This window comes from Numida meleagris, chromosome 1 (assembly GCF_002078875.1).
Source record: "Numida meleagris isolate 19003 breed g44 Domestic line chromosome 1, NumMel1.0, whole genome shotgun sequence".
In the NCBI taxonomy this organism is placed as follows: Eukaryota; Metazoa; Chordata; class Aves; order Galliformes; family Numididae; genus Numida; species Numida meleagris.
The window spans coordinates 90,484,219-90,510,861 of NC_034409.1; the positions used below are offsets into that span (position 1 = coordinate 90,484,219).

Here is a 26,643-nt window from a genome sequence, read left to right on the forward strand (position 1 = left end):
ATCCTTAGAGATACTCAAAAGCTATCTGGACATGGTCTTGGGCAGCATGTTCTAGATGACCTCCAGATATTTGTTCCAGCCTTGACCATTCTGTAGTTCTAGCAGTAGACTGGGAAACCTTGGCACTCTGGGACCTCACCCAATAAAAAGTGCTGAATGCCTACTTCCTTCGACTTCTGGTTTTCTACCTGTAAATTGTGATAAGACCTACCTATCCACTGAAGATAAGTAGTTAATTAATATTTCTTCTGCAGTTTGAGAACAAGTTGTGAAAAACTGACAAAAAGACTGCCAGTGAATGAGGTTAGAAACAGTCTAATGGTGATATAACTTATATCTGTGAAAAATAAGGTCATGCTTACTTGTGATATGTATGTAGCTTGCTTGGAACACTAGTTTGGGTTTAGTTTACTTGCTGTCACAGTAGCTGTGGAAGAAAAATCCACATCAAATCCTTGCCTGGAATTTTTACTATCTTAAATTCCTATCTCTTTGCATTTACCCAAGTTGAAACCTGACCTTCAGAGATGAGCTTTATGATTAGAGGGTATGCTAACTGTATACTGATCAGGATTGATTCAACACTGTCTTACAAATCATGCCAGGACAGCTGACAGAGCCCAGCTAAGTTAGGATAGAAAATAAGCAGCAGGAACTAACCAGCTGACTCCAAATTCATTAATACCTAGTTGAACTTCCCTTGCCAGGGAAGACAGGCCGGATACTGGACTGCTCTTCTTTCTGTTACTAGCTAGTGCTGAGTAAGCTTGCTGTTGGTGGCATTCTCCTTGAAGAGATCTCATTTTGCACGTGGTGGGGCAGCAGTGCTGGTCTGTGTTGAGCCCACCTAGTCCTCAGTCTGGTCAGGCTGTCTTATGGCTACCTCCCAAAAAGGAAGTGGAGGTGAAAGCTTTCCGCTGTTTTTGCTGTGGATAAAGACACAGCTTTGCTCCTGCTGGTTAACAGTGTGTGTTTGTGGAGGAGTTACCTCCCAGTGACTATCATTTTAGAAAAGGTAGGTGTGCAAACAGAGAGATTTCTTTTTTCATGGCTCTGGATCATTTTATGCAGCTTTGTACTGTGAAATGCGGAAAACTGGGCTTAGCCAAAAGTGAGTTGCTTACCAGACGCTTGCTGTCATACAAATTAGACACAGCTTTTGCATCTTGGAGTACTGCCAGCAGAGAGCTAGCTATTGCATTAAATGTCTACTACCAGTCATGATCCAAACTGAAAGCAAGGAAATTAATCACTTTTCTAGCTTCAACTTAGTAGTTAGTGCTTTGTGTGGCATTAAATTTGTTTTTTGTCTTTTAAACACAAGCTGTAAAATACTGCTCTGAGTTTCAAATCAATGAGTGTATGGGGAGAACAGAGAAGGATTTAATTTAACAAGAGAAAGTATTGTGCATGTGTAGGATCTGTCTAATTTTAAAGTGGAAAGGGAAGTTAATTTTATTAGTGCTGCTCATCTGTTCCACTGGAATTCATACTTTCAAAACTAAAGTTTAAATAAGTATTTAACTTAAAGAGTGGATACAAATGATTCGAACTACTAGTGTATAAAAAATAGCAGTGTTCAGTAAACACTTTCTTTGCCTTTTTGCTCTGCCTCAACCAAGTCAACAACTCAACATGAAGTAAACAAGTGGATTTTAGGAAATTCAGACTTCAGCAATTTCCTGAGGATATAAGATTTCTTTCAGTCAGTCATTGCTGTCTGCTGTGAGAGAGTTTTGCCACTAGAAAGGCTGTGTTGGATTGAATTGGTAACCTTGACTGTTCATACCAATGCTGCTGACTTCTGCCTATTCTCAGTAGTCTTCATCTTCTTAGCCAAGCTCTGTATCACCAAGGCTTTGATTTTTTTTTTTTTTTGAGTTACTAGATGGTATCCAGAAACTCTTGGTCATAGGAGTGTTTATTTTTTATTTTAAAGGTTTACCCTTCTTGGTTGAGGAGAGAAACAACAACAACAAAACAATTAGAAATTAGACACCATTAGACAAACGGAAAATCCTAAAGAAAAAAATCTGCTTAATTCATTTCAGCATTGTGCAGGGGAGGGGATAGCAACATACTACTGGTATTTTTAATAGTTCTGATTTTGGTAGTACTGTTCTTGTAGTGTAGCAGCACTTTTCAGAAGAGGAATAAGAGAGAAAACAGCAGGTAATGCTCACTGCTTGGGTGCTGGAATGCTTGCAAGTGTTAGGTTTATGCTCAGTCTTTACAGGGCTGCTACAAGGGTTTCTTCATCCTTTTCTTGCAGCCTTTTTTTTCTTTGATCTGCAGAGCTCTAAAAGCCCTTCCTTTTCTATAGCTACAGGGGTGATCTTCTGTTTCCCTTCTGCAAAGGAATCTGAAACACAAAGGCCAAATAGGAATGCATACTTGCCTGGAAGTGCTGAGTTTGTAACTACTGGAGAAAATAATTTGGCACATACTTATTTCTGTGTACCTCCCTAATGCTAAGAACAATTAGACACCAGCTGAAGGCAATGATTGCCAAAAGCACATTTGGATGAGGTGGGTGTTTCTGGGTGGTACAGTCATGCATTAACAAGTGTGACTGCGTCACAAAAACAAAAGTGTATTCATACCCCAATCCCTCTGTAGGAATGTGCTATCCTCAAGAGGAAAGGACACCACTTGGTAGGAAGGGAAGGAGAAAGACTGAGCACGGAAAAATGAGATGTATTTAACTTCTTACTGTTAGTAAAAAAAAAATGTCTACCTGAACTGGATATAGCATTCATAGTTACATCAGGAATCATCCTCCGTGAAAGATGAAGTGGGAGTAGGTCAGCTGCTCCAAATACGGTTCTCCAAGTGCTAGAAGAAATCTAAATGGATGGGTGGTTGGGCAGCAAGCAGCAACTGGGAGGGCAGCTGCAGCGGAGGTAGGGATCCAAGGAGCTTTGTCCAAAGCAGAGGTAGATGGAAAACCCTTTCCTCAAGTACATATGCTCTCTTCTGAGAAATAGAGTTAAGAAAACAGCCTTTTTTTTCCTTCTTCTTCTATCTGGGGGACTGAACTCCCACAGGGTAAAGAGCTAATTGTAAAAAATAAATCCCAGCTCCAGTGCATAAAATATTGCAGTCTCTCTCTTGCTCTTTGAATTCAATGTTAACCTCCAGTGAGTGCCTGTGTATCTTGTGGGGAAGGGAAAACTGCATCTAGCAGAAACCTTAGCCATTATGCATCTTGAAAGAAAAAAATTAGAGGTTTTCTTAGCACATCACATGCACACATAGATGCTGAAGATGAAATGATACTGTGTGGGGATGTGTAATGCAGTGTTTGTCACTGTGGAAATTTCAGACACCAAGAAATGATGGTCCACAATCTGTAAGTGCTTTTAATAAGATAACTACCTGCTTGCTTGCTTAGATTTCTTGTAGTTGCATCTTCCACCACTGGGGTGCTGAAGGATGAGCACACAGAGCTCATTGAGAAGCATAAAAAAAAAAACCAACAAAAACCCACCCTGCATTTTGAGAAACGTTTAGCAGCTTATTTCAGAGTATAGTACTGTTGACAGTGCATAAATGAGAGCTATTTTCTATTTATCTACATATTATTCCATTCTTTGAGCCTTATCTATTATGAGTATCTTAAATATCTTTTCTCCTCAAAAGCAACCCTTGTTTTTCTTCCAATATGCTTTCACAAGACATTGTCAAACATCTCACGTGTAAGAGGAAAAATAGTGCACTCTACCCTCCAGCAGATTTACGGGGAAAAGCAGGGGGAGGGGAAGCCATGGCTTTAAATATCCAATGTTAGTACTCAAAAACGAAACAACAACAACAACAAAAAAAAAAAAAAAAACAAAAAAAAAACCCACCAAAAAAACAAGGGAAACAGATCTTCAGAGTTAGATGTTTCACTGTGTTTTTCCTTGTGGCCTTCTGCTAACCTGGTAATCCTCTCATGAAGCTGAGTTCTGTGGCTCTTTCTGGAGACAGCAGAGCACAGCTGATCCTTAAAACTGTTATTTTCTTTCAGCATAATATAGCCATTGCTGAGGTCACAGGGGCTGCTGCATCTGTACTCTGACTGCAGAATTATCAAATGCATTATTTTATGCTGCGTACAAGCCAAATTACATGCTGCCGCATCCTAGTGCCTTCAAAAGGTAGCTATGCTTCTGCTGCACTAGAGCTACAGGATATGACGAGTAGGATTTCCAGTAGCTTCCTGGAGGGGTTAAAATCAACAGTAAAACAAATACATGGTTTCTGGTACTTGTGAATAATATCTCATTTGGATCTTGATGTGAAAGCAGAATACAGTAAATTTCAAGTGACAGAAACAAATTAGTTCAATTTCTCAGGTCTCAAACCTCATCATCTTTCATGAAACACCTCTGACAGCTGCTGTGGCAGCTTGTATCTAAGGGGAAAAATACAAGCTGGAGTGGATGCGAGGTCCTTTCAGCTTTTCTGGGACTGGGGACCAGGGCCAGATGCTCTGAGAGAAGTGGGGTTTTGGAGGGGCCAGCCCATGAGCATCCTACTGGATCACCTCCCCAGGCATGTACTGCAGACTGAGATAACTTCCCTGCCCTTTATGGAGAAGGGCTGCAGGGCATTTTCTGGAGACCCCCACTGCTTAAACTGTGGTTGGACTCTGCTTTCTAACATGACTGGGAAGAAGGTGCACAACCTTAGTGCTTGAGGCACAGTCAAGAAAAGACTTGGGGGACATTAGGCTTCTGGAAGTGGAGGAGCATGTGCTGAACTGGAACTTAGTTTAGTGACTCTCAACCAAACCTCAGTAAGCCGACCACCGTCAGCAGTTATCTGGGGGCCCTGGCACAAACTGTGGATACGTTTGGTACTGGGAAATATAGGATTGTGCCTGGACAGGCGTGTGAGATAGAGATGAGGATGTGAGCAGGGATTATCTTATGTTTCTAACATCGGTAGAAGGAGGACCAGCTGCTTTTTATGAGCTAAATTCTCCGCGGGCTCTACTGAAATGGAGACTCAGAGCACCAGGCTCTGAGACCCTAATCACTGGAGGTGCACTGACTACCATACCATTCCCCTGGGGCTATGGCTGTATGTGTCTTGGGTGTGCAATGGCAGAGGGCACATGATATTGACTCACTACGAACTGCTGGGCTGTGAAAGTGTCTTCCCTACCACTGGGGCATTGCAAGGGCGTAACACAAGGAAGTCCTAGGAGAGGGCAAGGCTGGAGCTGAACTCACCTAGTCAACATAGGGTGATGCTAGGAATATTTAAAGCTACCACCCTTTGTTCAAAATAGCTTGGCTCTATGCTGCAAGCCTGTCCTACACTAATAACATTAGTAAGTTTTATTTTCCATCTTACTGACAATAGAGACCAAAATCTGTGTGTTATTTACTTAAAACTTAAAAAGTCACTTAGAATTGCTTTTTTTCTTTTTTTAAATTTGTTTCTTTCTTTTATCTACTTCGAAGGTGTAGATTTCCTTCATATTTAATGTAATACCTATATGCTTCAAACTAAGCAGCTCTCCAAATGCCAGCATGGTCAGGGCCTCAATGAGTATACGCTACTTCTTTCTCCAGAGCAAAACTGATCCCAGAAGATTCATCTCTTTAAAACGTGGGCAATTTATGCTCCTGGTACTACTTATACAAAAGAGTCATAATGTGAATGCAGAGTCTTGGTGCTTTTCCTTAAATACAACAAATGTGATCTCAGTTATATAAATTTATACATGTTAAAAAAAGCAATGAGTATGTTCTGCTTATATGAACAAAAGCTCTTAAAGATATTGCCTACACCGCACAAGCTTCTGGAAGGCTTTCTTGAAATCTTCATTAAAGATTGTGTAGATTAGAGGGTTAATAAGGGAATTGATGTATCCCAGCCATGCTAGGAAATTAGACATGTCTTCTGAAATGTGACATCTTTCACAGGTGTTCACAACTACTTCTTTTACAAAAAAAGGAAGCCAGCAAATCACAAATGCCCCCAGGATCAGACCCAGAGTAGTTGCTGCCTTTCGCTCTCTTGTGCTAGAGATCCTCTGTTTTTTCCAAGACTTCTCGTGCTTAGATTCAGATCTGGGGCTTCGTATGCTGACGTTGATTTTATCACAGTCCACCAGTGGCTCTGATGTCTTCTCTGTTGTGCTGGGCATTGAAGCCAATTTGGTGCTTCTTTCACCTGCGTCCAAAAGGACTTGTCCATTTACCTCCTCCCTGACTATCCGGCTGACACTTCTTCTGTGAAACGTCTTTGCTGCCTTGTATATCTTGTAATAAAGGATCAAAATCAAGGCCAGGGGGATATAGAAGGCGCCAAATGTGGAGTAAATGGTGGAAACAATGTGGTCATGTTTGATGATGCATTCATCGTCCCTGCTGGTTGTCTGGTGCCGCCAAAACAAAGGTGGCATAGAGATAAAAATGGATATGATCCATACCACTGCAATCATGATACCAGCATGCTTTGGTGTCCTTTTTCGTGCGTATTCCACAGCATCTGTGATTGCTCTGTAACGATCCAAAGCAATGGCAGAGAGATGCAAGATGGAACACGTGCAGCATGTAATGTCCACACTCAGCCAAATGTCACACACTACTTGCCCCATGATCCAGGTCTCCTTTACAATGTAGACAATGCTGAAGGGCATCACTAGGACTGCCACAAGGAAATCAGTCACTGCAAGAGAGCAGATCAAATAGTTGGCGGGGTGGTGGAGTTTTCTTGTCACAATTATTGCAGTCATCACCAGAGAATTGATGGCCGTTGTCATTAGTGCAAGCACAGACAGGGTAATGGAAATGAGAATCTTGGATGTCACCCATTTGAATAGTTCTTCTGATGTACTGTTTTGTTCGGTTGAGTTTATTAAATCCATGTTCCCTTTTAAAGGTGATCTTTACCAGTAGAAGTTACCTGTTGGAAAAGTAAAAACATGCATCTTCAGTTTTCAGAGAATCTTCAATTTGTCATCTTAAAAGACTATAAGCCCCAAGCTTACAGGAAACTCCAGCGTATAATTAGAAATGATTCTGGCTCCAGGCAGATATTTTCTTGGCTATTGCTGTGTGGTATGCTCTGCCTCCTCTATCTCCTTGATTGTGCTGAAGGGAAGGTCAAGGGGGAGAAGTATGCAATGGTGTCTGAGATGGCACTGCCCTGCAGGGTGATGCAAATCACTGCAGGGGACAACCAGCTCTGTCCCCAGTGCAAGGCAGTGATGCTGGTGCTGAGTGTAATTGCTTACTCCAAATGGATTGTAGTGGGTCCTTGAAACTGATTAAACATGGGCAGTCTCATCCTAAGGTAAGTACTGAAGTTGCTTCTAGGCTAATGCTGTCTGCTCTGCTGAGCAACGTAAATACCATTGAAAACCTTAATTCACAGGAAGCTAGTGTAATGCTTCTTCCCTATATATAAACTCATTTTTCCCTATCAGTATGTGTCTCCTTCCTTGTGTGGAGAAGCATAGGCTTTTTCACTTGGGACGTAGTTTTCAAAAGAAAACAGAAAAGTGAAACATTGCAGTACAAGTAGGAAACAAAACAATTACGTGTTGAAAATTTCTATCCTCTCGTGCAACTCTAAAATTAAGCAGCAAACAGCTGAATATGTCTTCAAGCTTCACATGGCTGACTTATTGTCTAAGTGAAATATATGTTGATTAGACTCATGAGAATGTCACTTCTTTTCCTCAGGTTTTGCTTTTCTGTGGCTGCTGCTATAGTAAACTGTCCAGAACTTGAATGCTGGTTGTTCCTCTAGTGGCTATCTCTATGGAAACAGTACGACCCCTGTATGGCTCTGCAGGAAGTAAAAGGCAGGGAAATACTGATAAAACGAACTCTTGGTTATGTTCTGGGAAAGTGCTGTTCCACCCTATGTTCTTATCAAAAAGGGTTTCTGAGCACTCTGCAGTAGGAACTGAAGTAGGAGTTCCTAACTTTTTTAGACTAGAACTTGTAACTCACAGAAAGAAAATCATTTTGGGTTTCATCCTCTTGTGAGTTTTGATGTGCAATTTCTTGTGTGTGGAAGCTCTACTGGATGAACCCTTTGGTGGGGTTTCCTCTGTCCAGTTCTGGACTGTAGTGAGTTGTGCTTCTGTTGCACTGAGTGCTACAAGTAGAGAAATATATTAAATATGGGTTGGGTTTTTTTTTTGCAGGAAAAATGGGCCTCATTAACATAACCAAATACTTTTGGTATTGTGCTGAAATGGCTTAAAAAAATCTCATTTACTGTATGTAACCTTTTGTCCCTTGGACCAATTTGTTTGATATTCTAACCAGGGCAATGCTTAATGTGCTGCTGGGCTACTCACAAAGGTTTTTATCATTGCTTGACCTCAACATTTAATTGTATGGAAGGACAAGGAGAGGAAATATATTTTATTTTGTGTTATGTACAAACACTGAGCAGACTCTTGTCCTGTACATGAGCTGATTACAGCATGCGCGTGCTCTCTTTCTCTTTCCATGCCCCTCTCTCTGAACTTGAAATATACTTCACATGCATAAAAATATATCTTTTGTCATGTCAATGTCACCTTAAAGCCTTCTGAATCCACAGTAATTGCTAGCTTGCAGATATTTTTGTCCGTAGATAGCTGCCTTCCAGTGGAGGAATAGGCAGATATAGTATTATCTCATGAATGTTCAACCTCTGCTTAAAAAAAAAAGGAAAAAAAACCCTTCCTGTTTGTAAATGAAAAAAAGTTTGTTGGGAAAAGCTAAGTCTTCTGTTGATATCCAGCAGCTGATCATATTTCAGAACAGTTACTCATTACCGTTAATTACCTTATAAATTTCTGGCTCCTTAAATATTAGTCCTTAATTGCAAGCAAGCAAAAACCGATTTAGATATAATGGAAGTTGATCAATAGTTTTTGAAAGATTATTTAGTCTGAGAATACAGAGTAAGGAAAATAGTGTGTTCACAGAACTGGTGTGTAGGAATAAGTAGGTTTCCTTAGCAGTGCAATGATTTGGAGGCTCTTTGTAAGAAGCTCAGTGACAGCAGTGTGCTTACTTACCATGTGGTTCTCTCTGATGTTTTCAGGTTGTCATCTAGTATGTTCTGATTTCATCCAGGCTGATAGCACGGACCCTCAGCAGTACTGAAGACTGCCACCCCAAGTATTCATTGCTGCTGTTATACAGAAACTTGTGCTGGTATTTTCTGTTTACAGGATGTAACTTTTTATTTAATTGCAGCCATCTGGAAGTGCACCCTTTTCCTATGTGGAGTGTTAGGACCTTCAGAACCCCAGCAGCAGGTGCCTGGGGCATTCGCTGTGGGCAGACCAAGGAGCATGGCTCCATGGATCTGAGCACATTCTGGATCTGAAATGTACTGGAGGTGGAGGAATAACTCATAAGATGTTTAGGTTTTGCAGTTCAAGTCTCTGTTAACTGAAGTTATTTATCACAGAAGGTCACAACAGACCTATTTCTAGAAACACATACCATAAATTACTGCAAAATTACAGATAAATCAATTGAGCTAATAACAACTGAAGATAATACAGAATTCTGCCTACCAAGCGCCCACTCAGGAGGAGCCTGGGCAAATAGATAGGCTTTGCAGCATGCCCTGAATACCAATATAACACATGAAGAAAACAAATTTCAGAGTCCTGGAGAATACGTGCTTCCAGCTTAGAAATGCACAAATCCATTTATTGCTTGAACACAGAGACTTTGATTTGTTACAGAACGGTAAAAAAAAAAAGAGTCCATTTCTGTTCCTTGAATGCAAGGCACAGAAGTTGTGTAGTAAACCTGCAGTTGATGCTTTTCTTAGCCATGTTATCAATCTAAAAGTCCCTGTGTTGGTAAAATGATACACTGCAGTATGTTTTGAGTCAGGTGCTACAAAGATGATGCTTGCTTTTATTTTCTAGACAGTGCTTGAAATTCTTTCGGCCAACAGATATAATTCCAAATAGTTAAAACGACAAACTCTTACAGGCTTAGCCTGGAAAGTTACCGCCTCAGATGTCTCTACTGCCATGTTATTGCACTTGGAGCAAAATCGACAGGAGGAAGGTTGTACTTCCTCTGAAGCAGCTGAAATGCAAAATCCGAGGGCTTGTTCATGCTACCAGCGAAGGAGAACTTGCCCTGTGATGCTAGGTGCTGTTAGAGAGTTGTGAGAAGCAGTGTGAAGGTGGTAACCTCTGGCAAAGGGGCAGAGTGAAGTGCACAAATAGTTCCTATCTTCACCTCCCTGCTGTAATCAACTCACCTTCATGTTTTAGGAAGCCACACGAATTGCAGCGTGCTGGCTGTGATTCCTTTGGCATGTCTCCCTGCAGAAGGCTGTGGTCCTTCCTGTGCTATCCCACCGGCATTACCAGGCACTCCGTGTTTTCCAGCCTGCAAAACACCAGATACTTCAATCCTGAATGTGATAACCCTAGATAACAGGCAATCAGGGGAGTTCTGTTTCAGAGGCGGTTCCTGCAGAGGTACCACCAGAGCTGTCTTTCAGCTCTGCCTGGTAACTGAGCAGAGTGCTCAGTAAAACCTGTATGGGAAGCAGGGTTGCTACATGGTGGGGGTGGTTAGCCTGTGATGTTCTCCTCTCTGCCTTTGCCATGTTCTCTACTTAGATCTTAGATCTCAACCTGCTCAAGGGATACCTTCCCTACTTATTGTCATCAAGTCTGTAGCAACCACTGCATTTATTTATATGGAAGAATGATGTTCAGAAAGTAATTATGCATTCCTTGCTGGTGCTTGAAGTGATGAAGTTGAGGGTTTGTTGCTGTGTGTTGGTTTTTTTTTTTCTTGGCTCCTTTTGCAGAATTAGTCACTCATCTGTGTTTGCTCTTTATTTTGTGTCCCTCTGCCATCTGTTTTAATCTAAATGAGAGGGATGGGGAGGGGAAGGGGAAGACAGTCCCCTAGCCAGCACTCTGAGAGGCAGGAAGGAGGAGCAGCAAGGATGGCATAGTTCACAGCGTGACAGGATTGCTGATGTAAAACAGGAAACTTGTCTGTGAGAAACAAAGTTGTGTCTTGGCATCCCATCCCCCTGTGTAAGTGGAACTGTCTCTGCAGTAACTCTGCACAGACAAATTCCTGTGTAACTGTGATCAGGAGGCCATCCATAGAAGTACTCATCCCCTTGGGTGAGTGGTCAGGATCTAAGCTTGGGCCCTCCATATCTTTAATTTAGTTTGCATCTAAAAGACTGAAATCTTCTTTTCAACCAAAAATTTTCTGTATTAGGAGAGGGTGTTTAAAAACTTTTCCTTCCACAGAGCTGGAGGTGAAAGAAAAAAGCAAGTATTGCATTTTTTTTATTTTGTTTCAAGTTTTGAGGTTTTTTTTTTTTTTCCTATGACAGTGAATCAAAGTGATTATTCACTCACCTCTGTCTGCAATTTGTACAGTTAATTTTGTACTGTGCAGGAGTGACTTGCTTTCGTGTTTATCAACTAAATTTATACCACAAAGTGCAAGTACACAATAGCTTTGCTTATGTTTCAAAACACTGCCCTTTGGATAAGGACTTGAAACCTGCAGGAATGATAAAGCAGTGTTGGAGCAAAGAGGCTGAGAGGTAGCATTACTTCCTTTGAATGGTGATAAAATACAGCCTTGTTTCTCCCACTTCCCACTCATCCTTATGCTTAAGGGCCAAGTGTTCTTGCCAGCCCTCTGAAAACGCATGCATGCACAGTAGTAAGTTAAAAACCTTTTTAATCAATACGCCTACCTCTGAAAGTCTATTACGAGAAGGGGTTCAACATTGAGGAAAAAAGTCTACTAAAGGCCTGCCAGCCTGAAAAATCTGGCAATTAGCTTGTGTTTTTATTAAATAATAATAATAATGGTGCACTTTGGTTAATAAGCATTTTGGTGGAATGCCTCTTATGTTACCTGGCTCAGATAAAACGTGCACCTCTTTTCTTATTTCCTTGGATGTTGGTCCTAATTCATTTAATCATGTTAGTCACTTGGAGCTCACAGGAGTTTCTGATTTTCTAACATGTTACTTCAGCCTTTTCCAGTAGTGATAGAGAGGTCGATTTAATCTAGCATGTTTTTATTATAAAAACTGTGAAAGCTTTTATCGTACTGGAAGAAACTGCCTTGTTTACTCCTGGACAGTAACAATACAGCCTATCTTCAAATATGTCTGGAACAGATCTCTATTTCAAGTTGGAAAATAAGAAAACATCATTTTCAAACCTGGGCCAGGAGTAGCACATTTGTTTTTCTGCTGTGTGCTCACTGAGACAGCTTTCAAGAAGAACTGGCCTCAGAAGTGTTTGGTGGAAGAGGAGTGAACGTGACAGGTCGGTATGCTCCTCTGCAGTAGGGATTCTGCACAACAAAAGAACATTAGGAATCTGTGGTTAATTGCTTCATTTTGGAGAGATGCCAAAATTCACATGATCTGCAATCTCATCTCTGCCCTTTGCTTATATTTTTCATCTTTCCATCTGTTTTTCCATCTGTCTTTCCTGTCTTACTGCATACTTCCCAGTATTTCACCTCCTATTTCTTATTACAATGCTATCTCTGTTCTGGTTCTTATCTAATAATCTCAAGACTGAAGGTCTTTCCCTAGGCTTTGTTACCTATTTGTGATTGGATAGGCCTCTTAGTGAAGTGTGTGCTGGGTTTGTGCTGAGCAGCAGTTCTCTAATGTGCTCTTTATCAGGATAAACTGATACAGTTTAGGCTATTTCCTCCGAATGATGCACATGGAGTTCACATGGAGAAGTATTTTAAGTAAAACAAATAGAATCAGTCCTTAAATTGATGGGCTTGGGAAGTGGGAGGAAATGTAAAAGTCTCAAAGTAGAAGTGGAATTCAAAATATTTTTTACCCAGTCTCCCTGGAAAAAAAAACAGGAGAAAAGGGTTCTACATGCTACCAAAAAAAAATGGGCAGGATGTGTTGAAAGCTTTTTCAAAGGGATGCTTTGGGAAACTTCATTTAGAGGATGCTGCCACCACCAGGAGAATATGCAGTGGGGGAATGGCACAAGAGATTGTGTCCAGTCCAAAATGTTGACATGCTGTGGGCTCCTGGGAAGCAACTAGTGGATGGTGACTTTTCTAAGATATATAATGCACCAATCCTCCTTGAAACTGTTACACTAAAGTTTAGCATGGAAAAAGTGAACTTTGAGACCAAAGGTGGAGCTCTAGAGCTCTTTAGATGGAAGACTGGAGAAGTCTTGTTGAGTGCGTCTGAGATACTTGTGTAAAAAGCACAGTTGTCAGATAAAATCTCAACCTGGAAATGTGCCCAGGGGTTTTTGTTTCGGAAGTAACTAAACTGTCCCCAAGGCAGACAAGCTGAATCACTGTGCTCACACTGACCCATGGTAGACTCAAAACCACACAATGTAGTGGAGCTGTGTCACTCTTTGGAGACCCAAGCTATTGGTTTCCTTCATGGGGAGACAAAGACTCTTGTTGGAAAAGGCCACCTACTGAAGTGACAAAGAGGTTTAATTAGGTAGCTGACACTGATACTTCCTAACTGGCACTGAGTTTTTCTTTCCTAGATGTTTCTATTAAGACTGATTTGTTCACTGTCTGTGAATGCTTTGATTGGGAACTGACTTTCCAAAATGCAGATCCTGTGCCTTCAGACTTAAGTCTGTACTTAAAAGGACGTGCCTTTAGCTGCCACAGTGTCATAGTGCTGGTAAGGCATAACATGAAGTCATAAGTTAGGGCAAGAGGTAATGGCCTCTAGTTGTGCCAGGGAGGTGCAGGTTGGATATTTGGAAAAATTTATTCTCTGAAAGAGTGGTGAGGTATTGGAACAGGCTGCCAAGGGAGGTGGTGGTGTCACTGACGCTGGAGGTGTTCAAGAAACATGTAGATGTGGCATCTGGGGAGATGGTTTAGTGAACATGTGGTGTTGATGAGTAAGTGGTTGGACTGGGTGCTCTTAGTGGTCTTTTCCAGCCTTAATGATTCTATAATAAAGTTGTTTCTGCACATAGCACCTCCTGTTCAGTGGCAGAGCATTAGCTTTGTCATTAGCAGGGGTCTGGTTGGTCAGAATCTCAGTGACCACTGCGGGAAATGCTTATTGGAGAATGTAAGTTTCAAACGGAGTGGGTACTTGATAGCTAGGAAGTTTTTGCTTACTGTTTTCACATGCTTTTCCATTTTATTTTAAAGAGACTTTAATCCTAGCTTTGACACAATTCAGTGTTTTAACCAGAAGATTCTACTTCACTTGGTGAATTGGCAGAAGCTCTAGTGGCAAAAAAGCATTTGTTCCAGGCTGGTATAAAGTAGCTACCCCCTGAGGATCTTGGATGTGATCATTCTGACAAAGCTTCTCCAGAACAAGTTGGGCTTCAGCTTTCTTCCTTTCTACAGCTTCCAAATAACCTGCAGCTGTCAAGCATGCCTCTCCCTTTACTTAATTTCATTATTGCATTATAGCACGCTCACTGTTAGAAGTACCTGTGTTTAAAATGTATGTCTTGGGGCAGCCTGCATAAAATCAGAAGAATGAACAGGGGATGAGGGAGCCAGTGAGGGGGAATCTGATGGAGAAGCTGGGGGGAAGAGTCTGAAGAAGGGAGGGAGCACCTGCTGCATAGTACTTGCGTGCATACATATCCCACAGTGCTGTTCAGTCACATTGGATATATCCAAATACAGTGACTTCTCGCAAGAGCGAGGATGCCAAATAACTTATCCACGCTGTACCATGGAAGCTTGCATTTAGGACTTCTGAGCAAGCTGGCATGCTGCCTTGGCAGAGAGCAGATCTGCTGAGTGAGGAGGGCAGGCAGGCAGCCAAGGCAGCCCAGTGCTGTGCCCAGGCTGGAGAAGCTCTGGAGCTGACCTGTGGCTCTTGGGGCAGGGCTCGCTGTGCCACTTCTGTTAGGCAATGGCTGTCTCCGCAGCCAGCTGGCATCATGGCTTGTTAAAGAATTCCTGGGAGACTTTGGCCTTGGGCCTATCTTCAGGGCGATAACACTTTCAAGAAAGCTAATAGCAGCAGGATAGTGTTAAAATGTGTCCAAACTCCAAATCCGGAATGAAGATTTAGCTTCTCTAGGAAGCTTTCTGGATGCGTCAGGTCTCCTGCTGGAGACACTTCCATTGCTAAGTGAGGCCTTAAGCTCCCTAACACTTTGTGAACTTGTTTTCATTCCTGATAGGCAAATAATGGGCTGTCACACACAGCATTTTCCTTTGCATAATTCTGATGAAGCTGTGACACTTGACAAATAGCACAGATGACTGTGAATGGCTGCTTACAATTAAAGCAGATGAATCAGAATTAATTATGAAAAACGGTGTTATTGTTGTCCCAGGAATTCAGTACAGACAGCCCTTGTTTAACAAGATTATCCTCCTTCAATTGGCCCCAAAACTTTTTAGGATTAACATTTCAGAGCCTTAAATGCTTTATCGATAAGAAATTGTTTCCAAACAAAGTTTCAGAGCCCATTATTCCCCCCATCCCCCTTCAGAATCCATTGCTATTGCTTTTCTAAGATCTTTTGAAACATAACTTTGTGATTATTAAAATCTTCAGTACTGTAGATAATTTTAGATACTACTTTATGCTAGGGGTGCTTCTAGTCAGCACTGAAGCTCTTTGTTTTCTACGCAAGGAAAAATATGTAACTTCAAAAGATGGTTGAGAAAAGTTATCTTTTAGATTTAGATTATAATATTAACATAAAAAAGCAAGAATTTTAGTGGCTCTTTTCTCCTTAAGCTATACGCTACAAAAATGAAATTTGTCTTTTTATGTGATAAGGATATTTATTTGTAATATTGGTGTGCGCCAGCAATATATTTCAAAACATTTCACAAGATCTGTTTGCTAAAAGGTGGTTTATAGCACTTTTTTTGTTAAAAATATGTATGTTTTTTGGATCAGGTGAGAACATGTAATGTTAATTTGATGTTGAGCAGAAGCATCAAACTGTTTTCCCCCAGTTGCCCAAATCCATAGAAAGTACATCAGTGCTCTGAGCTGCTTTAGGAGAGCTCAAAAACCTCCAGTGCATTCTCAGCAATGTTGTGGTGCCTGTGGTACCTGGAGTTTCTGAGAGAGACAGAAAAAGAAAAGAAGTGCTTTCACAAAATAACATGGTTAAAAAACATTAGTAAAGGACAGTGGGAAAATGGTTAATGTCCGTGTTTTCAGAGACTAGAAGAGGCCTGGAAAAATCAAGGCCAAACATGCCTTTGTTATGTATCAGAGCATCCTTGTGCTTTGCACTTCTGGAAATGCTGAATTCCTTTCCCTGGAGTGCTTACAGTTGACCTCTTGCATTGGGAAGTCGTTGGATTTAACTATGAGCTGTAGCATACTGAACTGTTTTTCTATCAGGAGATTGAAAAAGATCAAATTATAGCTTTGAATCTCTCTGCTAAAATTCGTCTTTGGTTTTACCTTTTGAAGCTGTTGAAATTTAAGGAAAAAGGCTTTTTTCAGTACCACACTGTTGGCAAGTAATTAAAAATATAGGGTTTCACATCGTTTGCCCTTATGCATGTAGATATTGCATCCTATTATTTTGCATATCAATTCAACGTTTTATATTTTAAGAAGTTATTGCAAATCATGTTTTCTTAATGCTTAAAATGAGTCTTTGCTCTCTGAAGCTGAAGAATATTTTAATGTTAACTCCTCTGGGAAGAAGCAGTGTACAGATTTGGGCAAGTCCTCACATCTGTATAATTCTAATTTCAGTGTTTCCCATTTTTTGTCACTAAATACTGACATTACATTCTGGAATTCTTTTACCTCCATTTCTTGATTCTAAATCTTTGGGATGTAGCTAGGTCATATCAAATCTTTCCCTGCATAATCCCAAGATTTAGAAGCTGTTTTAAAAAGATATGGCTCTAGCTACAGACATGTGTGTCCAGAAAGTGTCCTCAGATCAGCTGACCAAAATATTTATGGCCTCAAATAAAACTAGCAAGCTTGAGGAGAAATAGCCAAATTGATAGTTGATGACAGTCTAATTTTGAAATGATAAGTATGTGATATGCATGATGTACATATATTCATAGGGTATGAAGTCATCATAAAAACATTCTTGGTCAATCTAACAGGGCACATGAATAAACTTTTGCCTGCTTAATTTGCTACGGTAGGAAAAGTTGTTGGAATAGAAAATTAATGTAGTTGCCAGTATCTGAAGAAGTCAAATATATTGTCTTTACTTTGAAGCCCTGTCTGTTTTCTAGGTGTCTGACTCTACATTTTGAGGATGAGAAATTCCAGCAGCATTAGCTGCAGTTCCTGGGTTTATTGGTGCTTCACTTCTACTGCAACATCTACAATTCCTTCTGGTAATTCAGATGGATTACATTAGACCAAGCATGTAATCATGGTATTTTCCTTCTGCAAGTAATTTATTCTAGTCACTTTGTTCTCCCTGTTTCTGATAATGTTTTTTTTTTTTTCTTCATTAGAAGGCATATACACGTAGCTAATTTAGGCCATGCAGCTAAAATTGTCCTAAAATCTTTGAGTCTGCTGGATTGGATTATTTTATTAATATTACACCTATAGTTATTTTTCTTTTAAGTACTCCAGTATGACCCGGTTTGTCTACAGTGTTGACTGTCAGTGCTCTAAATTCACTACAAAGTATGTAACACTGCATGGGAGAATATCTTGTAGATATAACCATCTATGAATCAATTAGCCTAGACTTAAATTGTAATAAAAAAACCCCACAAACTATGAAAAACAGCAGCTTTCAGAAAACATATGACTTAAGGTGGCAGAAAGGAAAAGTACTCTGAAAATACTTGCTCCCCCATTTTTTTCAGCTAGCAGTGGAAAAAATGCTGCAGACCTTGAAACGTCATAAAGAATTCTCATATATCTCAGCTGTGGATGAAACATAACATGGAAAGTAAATGCAGAACACTGAAGCAAGAAGCAAAACAAAACCAAACCTGACCAGGAAAAATAAAATAACCATCAAATATAGTACAGGATCATTAGATTAACCTTATGTTATGATGAAAAGCGTTGCTGTAAGATGTGCTTCATCTGCACTTAATGGGATCAGTAAGTTTATGTTCTTATTACACTGAAATGGATAAAGCTTTTAATTTAGATAAATGGGTACCTGACATGGTCTGTTTTTGTAGTATCTGCTGCATTTATGCTGGGTTCTGACTTCAGTGGTTATTAATAGATAATTGTTTTTTCCTGTACAGGGTAGTGCTGAAGTTGGATGCCAAGAATGAAGTATGTTCTTTATGCAGATGATGCTTTGCTTCTACAGCAATATCCAGCAAGAGCATTGGATCTGTTGATAGCTTTCCACTGGCAGTACAGAAAATTAACTAGGGGGAAAAAAATCTAGAGCCAACAACATGCCCTTGAATAGTCCCTTTCCAAAAGCACTTTATGGCTTCTCCTTAGTAGAGGTTTAATAAATACAGAGGATGTATTTATCATCACGGAAAGATGTCAGCTGTAGGTAGGATGGAGATGTATTTCAGTCTGGGCAGAATGTAAGTCATTTGTGGCAACAAAAACGGTCCAGTGGATGGAACTCCTCTGCTACAAGGACAGGCTGAGAGAGCTGAGGCTGTTCAGCCTGGAGAAGAGAAGACTCCAGGGAGACTTGAGAGAGGCCTTTCAGTGTCTAAAGAGGAGTCTTTAAGAAAGGAGAGGGCAGACACTTTAGCAGAGTCTGTTGTGATAGAACAAGGGGAAATGGTTTCAAAATAAAAGGGGGGAGGGGGAGACTGAGATTAGATATAAAAAAGTTTGTTATGATAAGGATGGTGAGGCACTGGAACAGGTTGCCCAGAGGTGGTGGATGCCCCAGAGACATCCATGGTCAGGCTGGACAGGGCTCTGAGCACCCTGGTTGAGCTGTAGGTGTCTCTGTTCATTACAGGGGAGTTGGACTAGATTACCTTTAAGGGTCCGTTCCAACTCAAGTGATTGTATGATTCTTTGACCTTGGGGAGAACAACTTGTCTATACTATGTCTTCCTTTGTGCTCATAGCTCTCTTCCAGATGTAGGCCTTCCTGATGGTTGGATCTTATATATCACCCAACGTAGTCATGTTGCAATAGTCTCATGCTATGGTTTTATTGCAACTGTCCTGTGGGAATGGCATGGTCATCTATTCCCCCAGATCCCTTCTTTGGAAGACTGTACACCTCTCTGCCCCCTTTCCTGGCTTGCCTCCTCCTGCTTCAAAGCACTGTGGCAATGTGTGCTTCTTTAGGCTTTAGAAGAAGATTGGGTAGGTTGGGTTAAATGCTGGAGATTGTTATTCAATTAGAAGTTGATATCTGTGCCAAAACTGTTTTAGAAAGTTCCCAGTTGGGTGGTGGGGCAGGGCAGTGTCACACATGGTTCCTTCTGTTCCTTCAGGACTGCAAAAAGGCTAGGAGATCTGAGACAAATTACTTAATTTTCTCCATACGTAAAAAGAACACACCATACTTGTGCTTCACATCTATACTGAAAACTTTCAGCTTTCAACTTTCTAATGGTCTTTGAGTTGAAGTATAAGTAAGGAATAAAATATGCTTAGGCTGGGAAGTATCTTGTTCAAATAACTTGTTATCGCCTGTAGCTGTTCTATCTCTGATCTGACTGTGGGCCAGTTCAATTGGAGCCATTTAATTTCAGCAGAGGTTTCTCAGCTGTTGTGGTGTGGAATGTCATTAATGATCCTCAAAAGGACGCTTGGAGTTTAAAGATGTTAGCACAGTCAAAAGCTTACACATTGCTTGAGATAACCTTGTAAAGACAAGTGATTATTACAAGTTTGGTTCTCTGTGACAAACCTGAGGTGAATAGCTGGAGCCTCAGGGGACTGCTATTAGCAGCACTGCATTCAGGAAAGCAACTGATCCTTCAGTTTTCTTCTCTCATCCCCTCCTGGTGGGACAGCTAAATCTGTCATAGGCAAAGAGATTTTGTTCCTCAGATATAGCAGGCATTTTGAGAATTAATTGAATGTTCCTAAGCTTTAACCCAGTAAAATAAATGCATTCCAGCTGAGGCTCCTTGCCCTGTGCCATGGACAGTATCAGACATGTTTTCCCTGCCTGGCTGAACACTTGCTAGGCTAAGGGTTAGGGTCTGTTAGCCTTAAAAGCTGTTAAGGAAAGAACTGATTGTTTCTTAATAACGCAATGCTGGTAGCTTTATTATTTTTTTTCCAGCAAAATGTCATTAAATATCTTTAGCAGCTATGACAGTTATTGCAGAATATCTAGGAGAAGGGTATTGACCAGCCTTCAAAGTACAAGGGGTAGATGTCTTGGAGATTTTTCTTTTACTGACATGTAAGAGCAGAGAAGAGGTACTTGTGACCTTTTATTCATCTACTGAGAGTGTGCTTTCCTGAATTTTTCTGTGGGTAAGAAGTATGCCTTCGAAGGAAGCTCAGCTGTGTCACTGAATGTATTGTGCTAACAAAAATCTGCACTATAATTGTTGAGAAAAGACATCCGTTTAGGAAATCGGTGGCAGGGCCTTGTTATTTGCTCGATTCCATAGCACGACAGCTATTTTCCAGTCTGGAACTGAAGCATTAGTTTTTTTGACTGCAACTAGATGTTCCACTTTCATTGTGTAAGAATAATAATAAAAGCAATTATTTTTTTCAGGCTTCTTCATCTGCATGTATTGGCTGCATTGCAGGCTCATACTAAAAATAGTGGTAAAAATTATAATGACTTGCATACAGGAATATATCTTTTTAATATTCTCAATTTACTGTGGATCATGATTACTGCAATTGTGATTTAAAAGCAGTTATGTAAAAATAGCAAAAGGTGTGTCACAGAAGAGGCTATTGCCTTTGAAAACCTTAAGCTGTTCTATTAAGCATTTAGATGTGTAGTATCGGAGCAGATAAACTTAAAATTAACTGCCTTTAAGGTTGTCACAAATGTTGCTTGAGGCTCCTAGGAGAAGCAATATTTGGATCTTTTATCTATCAAAAAAGAGACTGATGAGCATAGGAACTTCTGACTGTAGTAAAAATGTCAGTGTGCCATTCTTGCTGTTTCAGGAATTTGCTTTTCATTCAAGAATCTACTGCCCTTTAAGATCATTTGATCATAACATTAAAGACATTCAGATCCTGTGTCCTCTTCAATTGTGATATTTATATTCCTATATGTATGCTCCAGACGCTAGAGAATTAATGATTCGGTTGGTAGGGCCTGAGGAATCCAAATACCTCCTTATGGACCTAGTTTTGTGTGGCTTAAAAATTATGTTTTACCGACTATAAAGAAGCTTCTAGTGCTATTGCTATAGTCATATATAGAAGAGTTGTTTGAAAAGTCAACCAAGACTGCCTATATTTATTAACTTTAGCCAAAAGGCATAGAATCAACTACTTATTTCTCCTAAAGCTCTGTTTATGACCAGAGAAAAGTTCATAAAAGTGTCCCAGACTCGATGAAACAGGATAAAGAACCTCATCCCCCAATTTCTTGAGAGACTTTCAACACTCAATTGACTTCCTGCATATTTTTAAAGGACATTTAGTGTTGGTTAATTATTTAGAGCAATTGAGTACCAACCTTGCTCTTGGGAAATAAGTTACACTTAAGAATCTCAAATTGCAGAGATTTAGCAGAACTGTCATTTAATAGCATTTCCCTCATCTGCTGTATTGCAAACACAGTGTCAGGAGCTATACTTCTGTTTGATTGTATATTCAGTCTTAATGGTACCTCTGTTTCTCTAGGTACTACTGCAGTTTTCCCACTTTTAGATATGGTGTCAATGAAATGAACCTTTTCTATACAAGGGATGTAGCCCTTCTTTCAGTGCATAGAATTATGGTCGTAATAATAGTGAGTGGCAATAGAAAAATCACGTATGTACACCCTCAATTATCCAGATTTCCCATGCATTTGATCATCTGCATTATCAATAGCACATGATATTTTGGATTATTATTTTTTTAAAGTAACCTTTCAGATTTTTTACAATATTAGCAATTAAGAACCTGAAATTCCACCCTCCCAACCCCCTGCCAGAAGCTCATGAAGTTAAATCCAGGTTTTTTGGCTTTTGGTTTAATTCAAAAGCAGCGTACAAAATGATTGCTCTAGGTAAACTAAGTTGTTTACTTTTTCTCTACTGGTACATTTGTAGTTCCGGATCCCTTGGTGTCCTTATGGGCAAGACAAGGCCTCAAAATTATGTTTCATACAGTTTTTACGGTGTCTCTCCATGCAATTTGACCAAATGCTCCCATCTGGCTCTCTTTCCCCATCCATACCAATGGGCATGGGAAATGTAACTGACTCACTGCTGCCAATTGCTGTACAGTCTTCAAGGAGTCTGAGCAATGAGCATGGTCCATTAACTCTGAAGCAGAAAACTAACCAGCAAATCATTCCTGATGCATCTCCCAGCTAGAAGGTCTGATTTTTTTTCCCTCCACCACAGAGCTTCTGATGTGCAAGGTAGAAGCCCAGCCTAAATGTGCTGAAATGTTACAGATGTCCCTGCTAGCTCTTGCTTGGACTTCTTGAGGACTTCTTTTAATGGAAAAAGCACAGTGCTTGCCCTGTGAATGTAAAGGGGAATACTGACAATAATATCTGGGATATTAAATCTGTAGAACTGCGTGTAAGTGTAATGGACATCAAGGTTACCGGAAAGCCCTTAAAGACAAGGAACTTACCATTCAGAAAAATACTAATAACTTACTGTTCTTAATGGTACTTTGCATTTATAATGTTTGTCATGGAGTTTATGATTTCACTCAGATGTAGAACTGTAAATGGATTGATAAAAGTGACTTTTTGAAGGTGTAAGCTAGGGTTGAGGTGTAAGCACTTTTCTTCCCTGCCATTTGCTCAGACAACTAGAAAATGACTGCTCTCCTAAAGCACGAGTACTTAGGAACTTTGGATGTGCAGGGTACATTGAAATCAAAGGCTGAACTTGATGGATTCTAATCACCCGGCCAAAAGACATCTCCGCTGAGGAAGGGCCATCTAAGTTTAAGTGCCTTAAGCTTCTATGAATATAAATTCAGATATGGCAAATGAAAATGTTCATCGTGCCTTGAATAAGGCTGTGATAATTTTCTTAGTTTCTAGTGGATCACGAGAACAGAGTATCTTAATTAAAAACTATTCAGCTGGTCAAGAGCTGTCAATTTTTCTCCAAGAAAAGCAAGTGGGAAAAAATATTTTAGTAAGTACTACTTGATTTGTTTTATAGTAAAAAGACAGAAGAAGGTCCTTGGGTTTTCTTGTTCCTGATGCAGAGACACGGGTTGAAAGTCTTCTTCATAAAAAGTGTAACCTAAAGACGTATCCATGAAGGATACTTTTTGTAATGATAAGTCTTATCATTTCTATTAAGAAAACTAATTTTCCAGAAACAAATATGTGGCTGAAAAAAATCTGCTTCAAAAGGTCAAGTTCTCCTCCTGTAAAGTTAACCCACTCTAGTGGAAATGCTGAATCACGGCTTGAACCAGTGATTGAGCGCCTGGTGGAAAGGTAGGGCCAGCCCAGGGGAGCTCAGGTACAAGCAGTGCACCTGAGTGACTGGATCCTGGCTCCACTCCTTCCCAGACCTCATTTGAGAGTCGGCAGTGGAGGTGAGGTCATCTGGAGATCCCTACCTACGTGAGGACCTTTCAGGCCTTCTGAAGATAAGTAGTTTCTTTCTCTTTTTTCTGTGCCCACTGCTGTTATGTCTAAGCAGGTTTTCACCTGCTGTGGCCTGGGACCTTGCTGCTCTGCTGTTTTGTTGTGCTTTCCGTCCATTACACCTGTGCTTTGCTAGAAAGTCTGTCCTTTCTCCATTTAAGATGGCTGAATCTAAACTGTGAATCACTGAATATCCTAGTCTGGACCCACAAGGATCATCAAGTCCAACTCCTGATTCCAGAAAAGACCACCCAGAAATCAAAGTGTATGTCTGTGAGCATTGTCCAAACTCTCTTGGACATATATAATGAGATGTATCTGATTTCAGTGCTATTGGCAAGAGGTATTGTTGAAAGCAGGGGGATTACAGAAAGAGATTTTCTGCCAGGGATGACAGATGATCCTGCACGAGATGAGACCCCCAATCAGTGTGTTGTTCTGGGCAGGTTATCTGTGCCAGGTGTTTGCAGATAAGCTGTGAAGGGATCTGATGCTGTTCTTACTGCATGTGGTATCTCAGCAAGCAAACTATGTGCATGAAGCTGATGAAGCAAAAGTAGTTGGTAGGTTGTCTAAAAGCACTCTGAACATTGGCAGCTTCCTCTCTAAGGCTGACGTTTATCTCTGTATTTGACACTGAGTAAGCCTGTCTATTTTGGCAGAGTAGTGGGTGGAGGATTAAAGTAACCAGAACTTGGCTTTTTATTTATTTATTCCCCTTGTCAGAAAAGTCTATCCCTAGACTTAAGCTCTTGGTACAGGAGAAATGTCCATTTAACTTTTATTCTAACACAGTGTTACCTTGCTTGAGTGACTGGATGAAATAACATAGCTGGGGTTGTGTTTGTACAATGGATTTGGGACTGGGAAAGTCAGCTAGCTCCCACAGTGACCACCTTATGTTCCTGTCTGGAAACAACCATTTTAAAACTTGAGATAAATGGCCCTAGCAGTCACTGGTGTTATAAATCTCAAAGGGGAAGATCCCTGACTAGCACTGTGTCTCCTTGTCTGTGCTGATCAAAAGGATTAAATCTTTCTGCTCAGGAAATGAGTGGGAATGAGAGCTGTCTTGTGCACCTCTGACATGGTTGGAGATGCCATGTCCTCCCATTGCCTCTTTGTCCATGTTCTGTGACTTGAAAGCCTCTTAGAGAAGCTTTTCTTACAGAAAGACCTTTCTGCAGTATTCAGAATTTAAGAACGCCAAGCTGGAATATTAGATAGCAGGCTGAAAGTAAATTAAAACAAATCAATTAGCTACAAGTGCTATTCAGAGAGTGTTTCAAATTAAAATAGGCACCTAAGAGCATGAAGTATTCTGTCAAGTTATTGAATGTGAGGGTGGAGAATGGGGGAAGATCACTTTAGTACACATGTTCAGCCACATTAATTAGAGCAAATTGGTGATTTCCTTCTGTTGGGAACTGCTCTTAAAATTAGAACAAATCTATAGAGAATGAATTCTCTAACATACTATCACTTAAAATTTCCCCTTGTAATTGTGTAAGATTTCAGTACCCTGTTGTCAAAATGGGGAGGGAATGCTGGGGAGAAAATGCTTTAAAACACAAATGGCAGAGTTGATTTGATTTAATGCAGCTATCTAACCCAGAACTGTTGCCCTACACAGGGAAAAACAGGCATCTCTAAGGCACAGTTATTCTCATCCTAAAGTAAATGCTTCATTTTGGTCAGATGAATCATGCCTGAAGGTGCTTATTTCTCCCAGCTGGTTATAAATGGAGCCTATGAATCTTAATACAGATATAGGTATCTGCAGAGTGGACCTCTACAGCTAAAGGAAATGAATCCTGACCAAAGTACACCAATAATAAAAAGTTGGCAGAGAAATTTCCAAACAGAACATCTGTCATGTCTACAGTAGTGTTACACAGTGGTCCAAGAAGGTTGTAGAACTGCTTAAAACCTATGGGGATGTCACAGTTGCGATGCTTCATCAACGCAAAGCAAGGGTGTGAAAGAAGTGTTTCTCATGATAAGCCTATCTAATCACAACAAGCTTACAGACAAATTTGTAGTGGTGATGTTGGGACCATTTCTCTTGGGGAATTTATCCCATAGGTGTTCACCATCTATCTTTACATCCTTGTAAAAGGGAACTCAATGGACAAGCAATAATGATCTAAGGCTTCATCTCATTCAGTCCATGGTAATACTTTGCTTATTAGATAGGTGCTTTCCTGTAATCCTTTTGACATTAAAAATCTAATTGTGTTTTCTAATTAGAAAATAGTATATGGTACCACTTGGATTTTATCCTTTTTGTATTAAGCAGTTTATCATAAGTGAGTACATGAAAACCTTAGATGTGATGCAGTGTCCCAGTATATGGAACTAAAGTACTTCTAGAGAGTCTACAACGCTGTAATTAAAATCTCAAAGGATTTGTATGCTTGAGAACACCTTTTTAAAACATGCCACAGACAGTGGAATGTGCTGAGGGCTGGTGTCTAACACAGCAAAGTGTGGCTATTTCCTTCTTTTAAACAACATAAGCATTTCTAATTTCAAGGAAATGAAACTGCGCACTGCTAAATATTTTTTAATTTAGTATGTCTCTATACAGACTATGAATTGTGACTGCCTTCTCATCCTGTGTGAAGAACAATGAGTCTCAGAAGTCAGAAGCTTTAAATATTGGTAGCTTAATTAGAAGGTACCCTAAATGACAATTCTTAGCATTTTAATTAATTTCCTCTAGAATTTTTTCTCAGAGGAAATTACAGCGGATATGTGAGTATTGGGGATCGCTAGGGAGACCTGGGCATTTAGTGGCAGAAACTTTTAACTGTGAAGTGTTTGTTCCTTGTCTGCAACGCTGAGGTACATATAGATGCAAACATTGTATGTACGTATATTAACTGGGAAAATAGAAGACTGTACATATAACAGTCTTTTATTAACATCTTCTGGACACAGGCAAGGTCTGATAATATGATATGTTGGGCTCAGGTGGCTTTTGGTTATATTGCTCTTCC

At 40.2% G+C, this 26,643-nt stretch overlaps 1 protein-coding gene across 2 annotated transcripts in view; it reads right to left on the reverse strand.

Moving 5' to 3' along the window:
• The window catches only part of HTR1F (5-hydroxytryptamine receptor 1F), a 114,712-nt gene continuing 90,019 nt past the window's right edge, over nt 1,951-26,643 (reverse strand). For both annotated transcript variants that reach the window (XM_021402721.1, XM_021402731.1), the window contains exons 3-5: nt 12,195-12,329; nt 10,240-10,370; nt 1,951-6,906 (exon numbers count right to left, since the gene is read on the reverse strand). In XM_021402721.1, the coding sequence (XP_021258396.1) occupies nt 5,768-6,868 (1,101 nt within the window). In that variant the 5' untranslated portion in view covers nt 6,869-6,906; nt 10,240-10,370; nt 12,195-12,329 and the 3' untranslated portion in view covers nt 1,951-5,767. The remainder of the gene's footprint in view (nt 6,907-10,239; nt 10,371-12,194; nt 12,330-26,643) is intronic.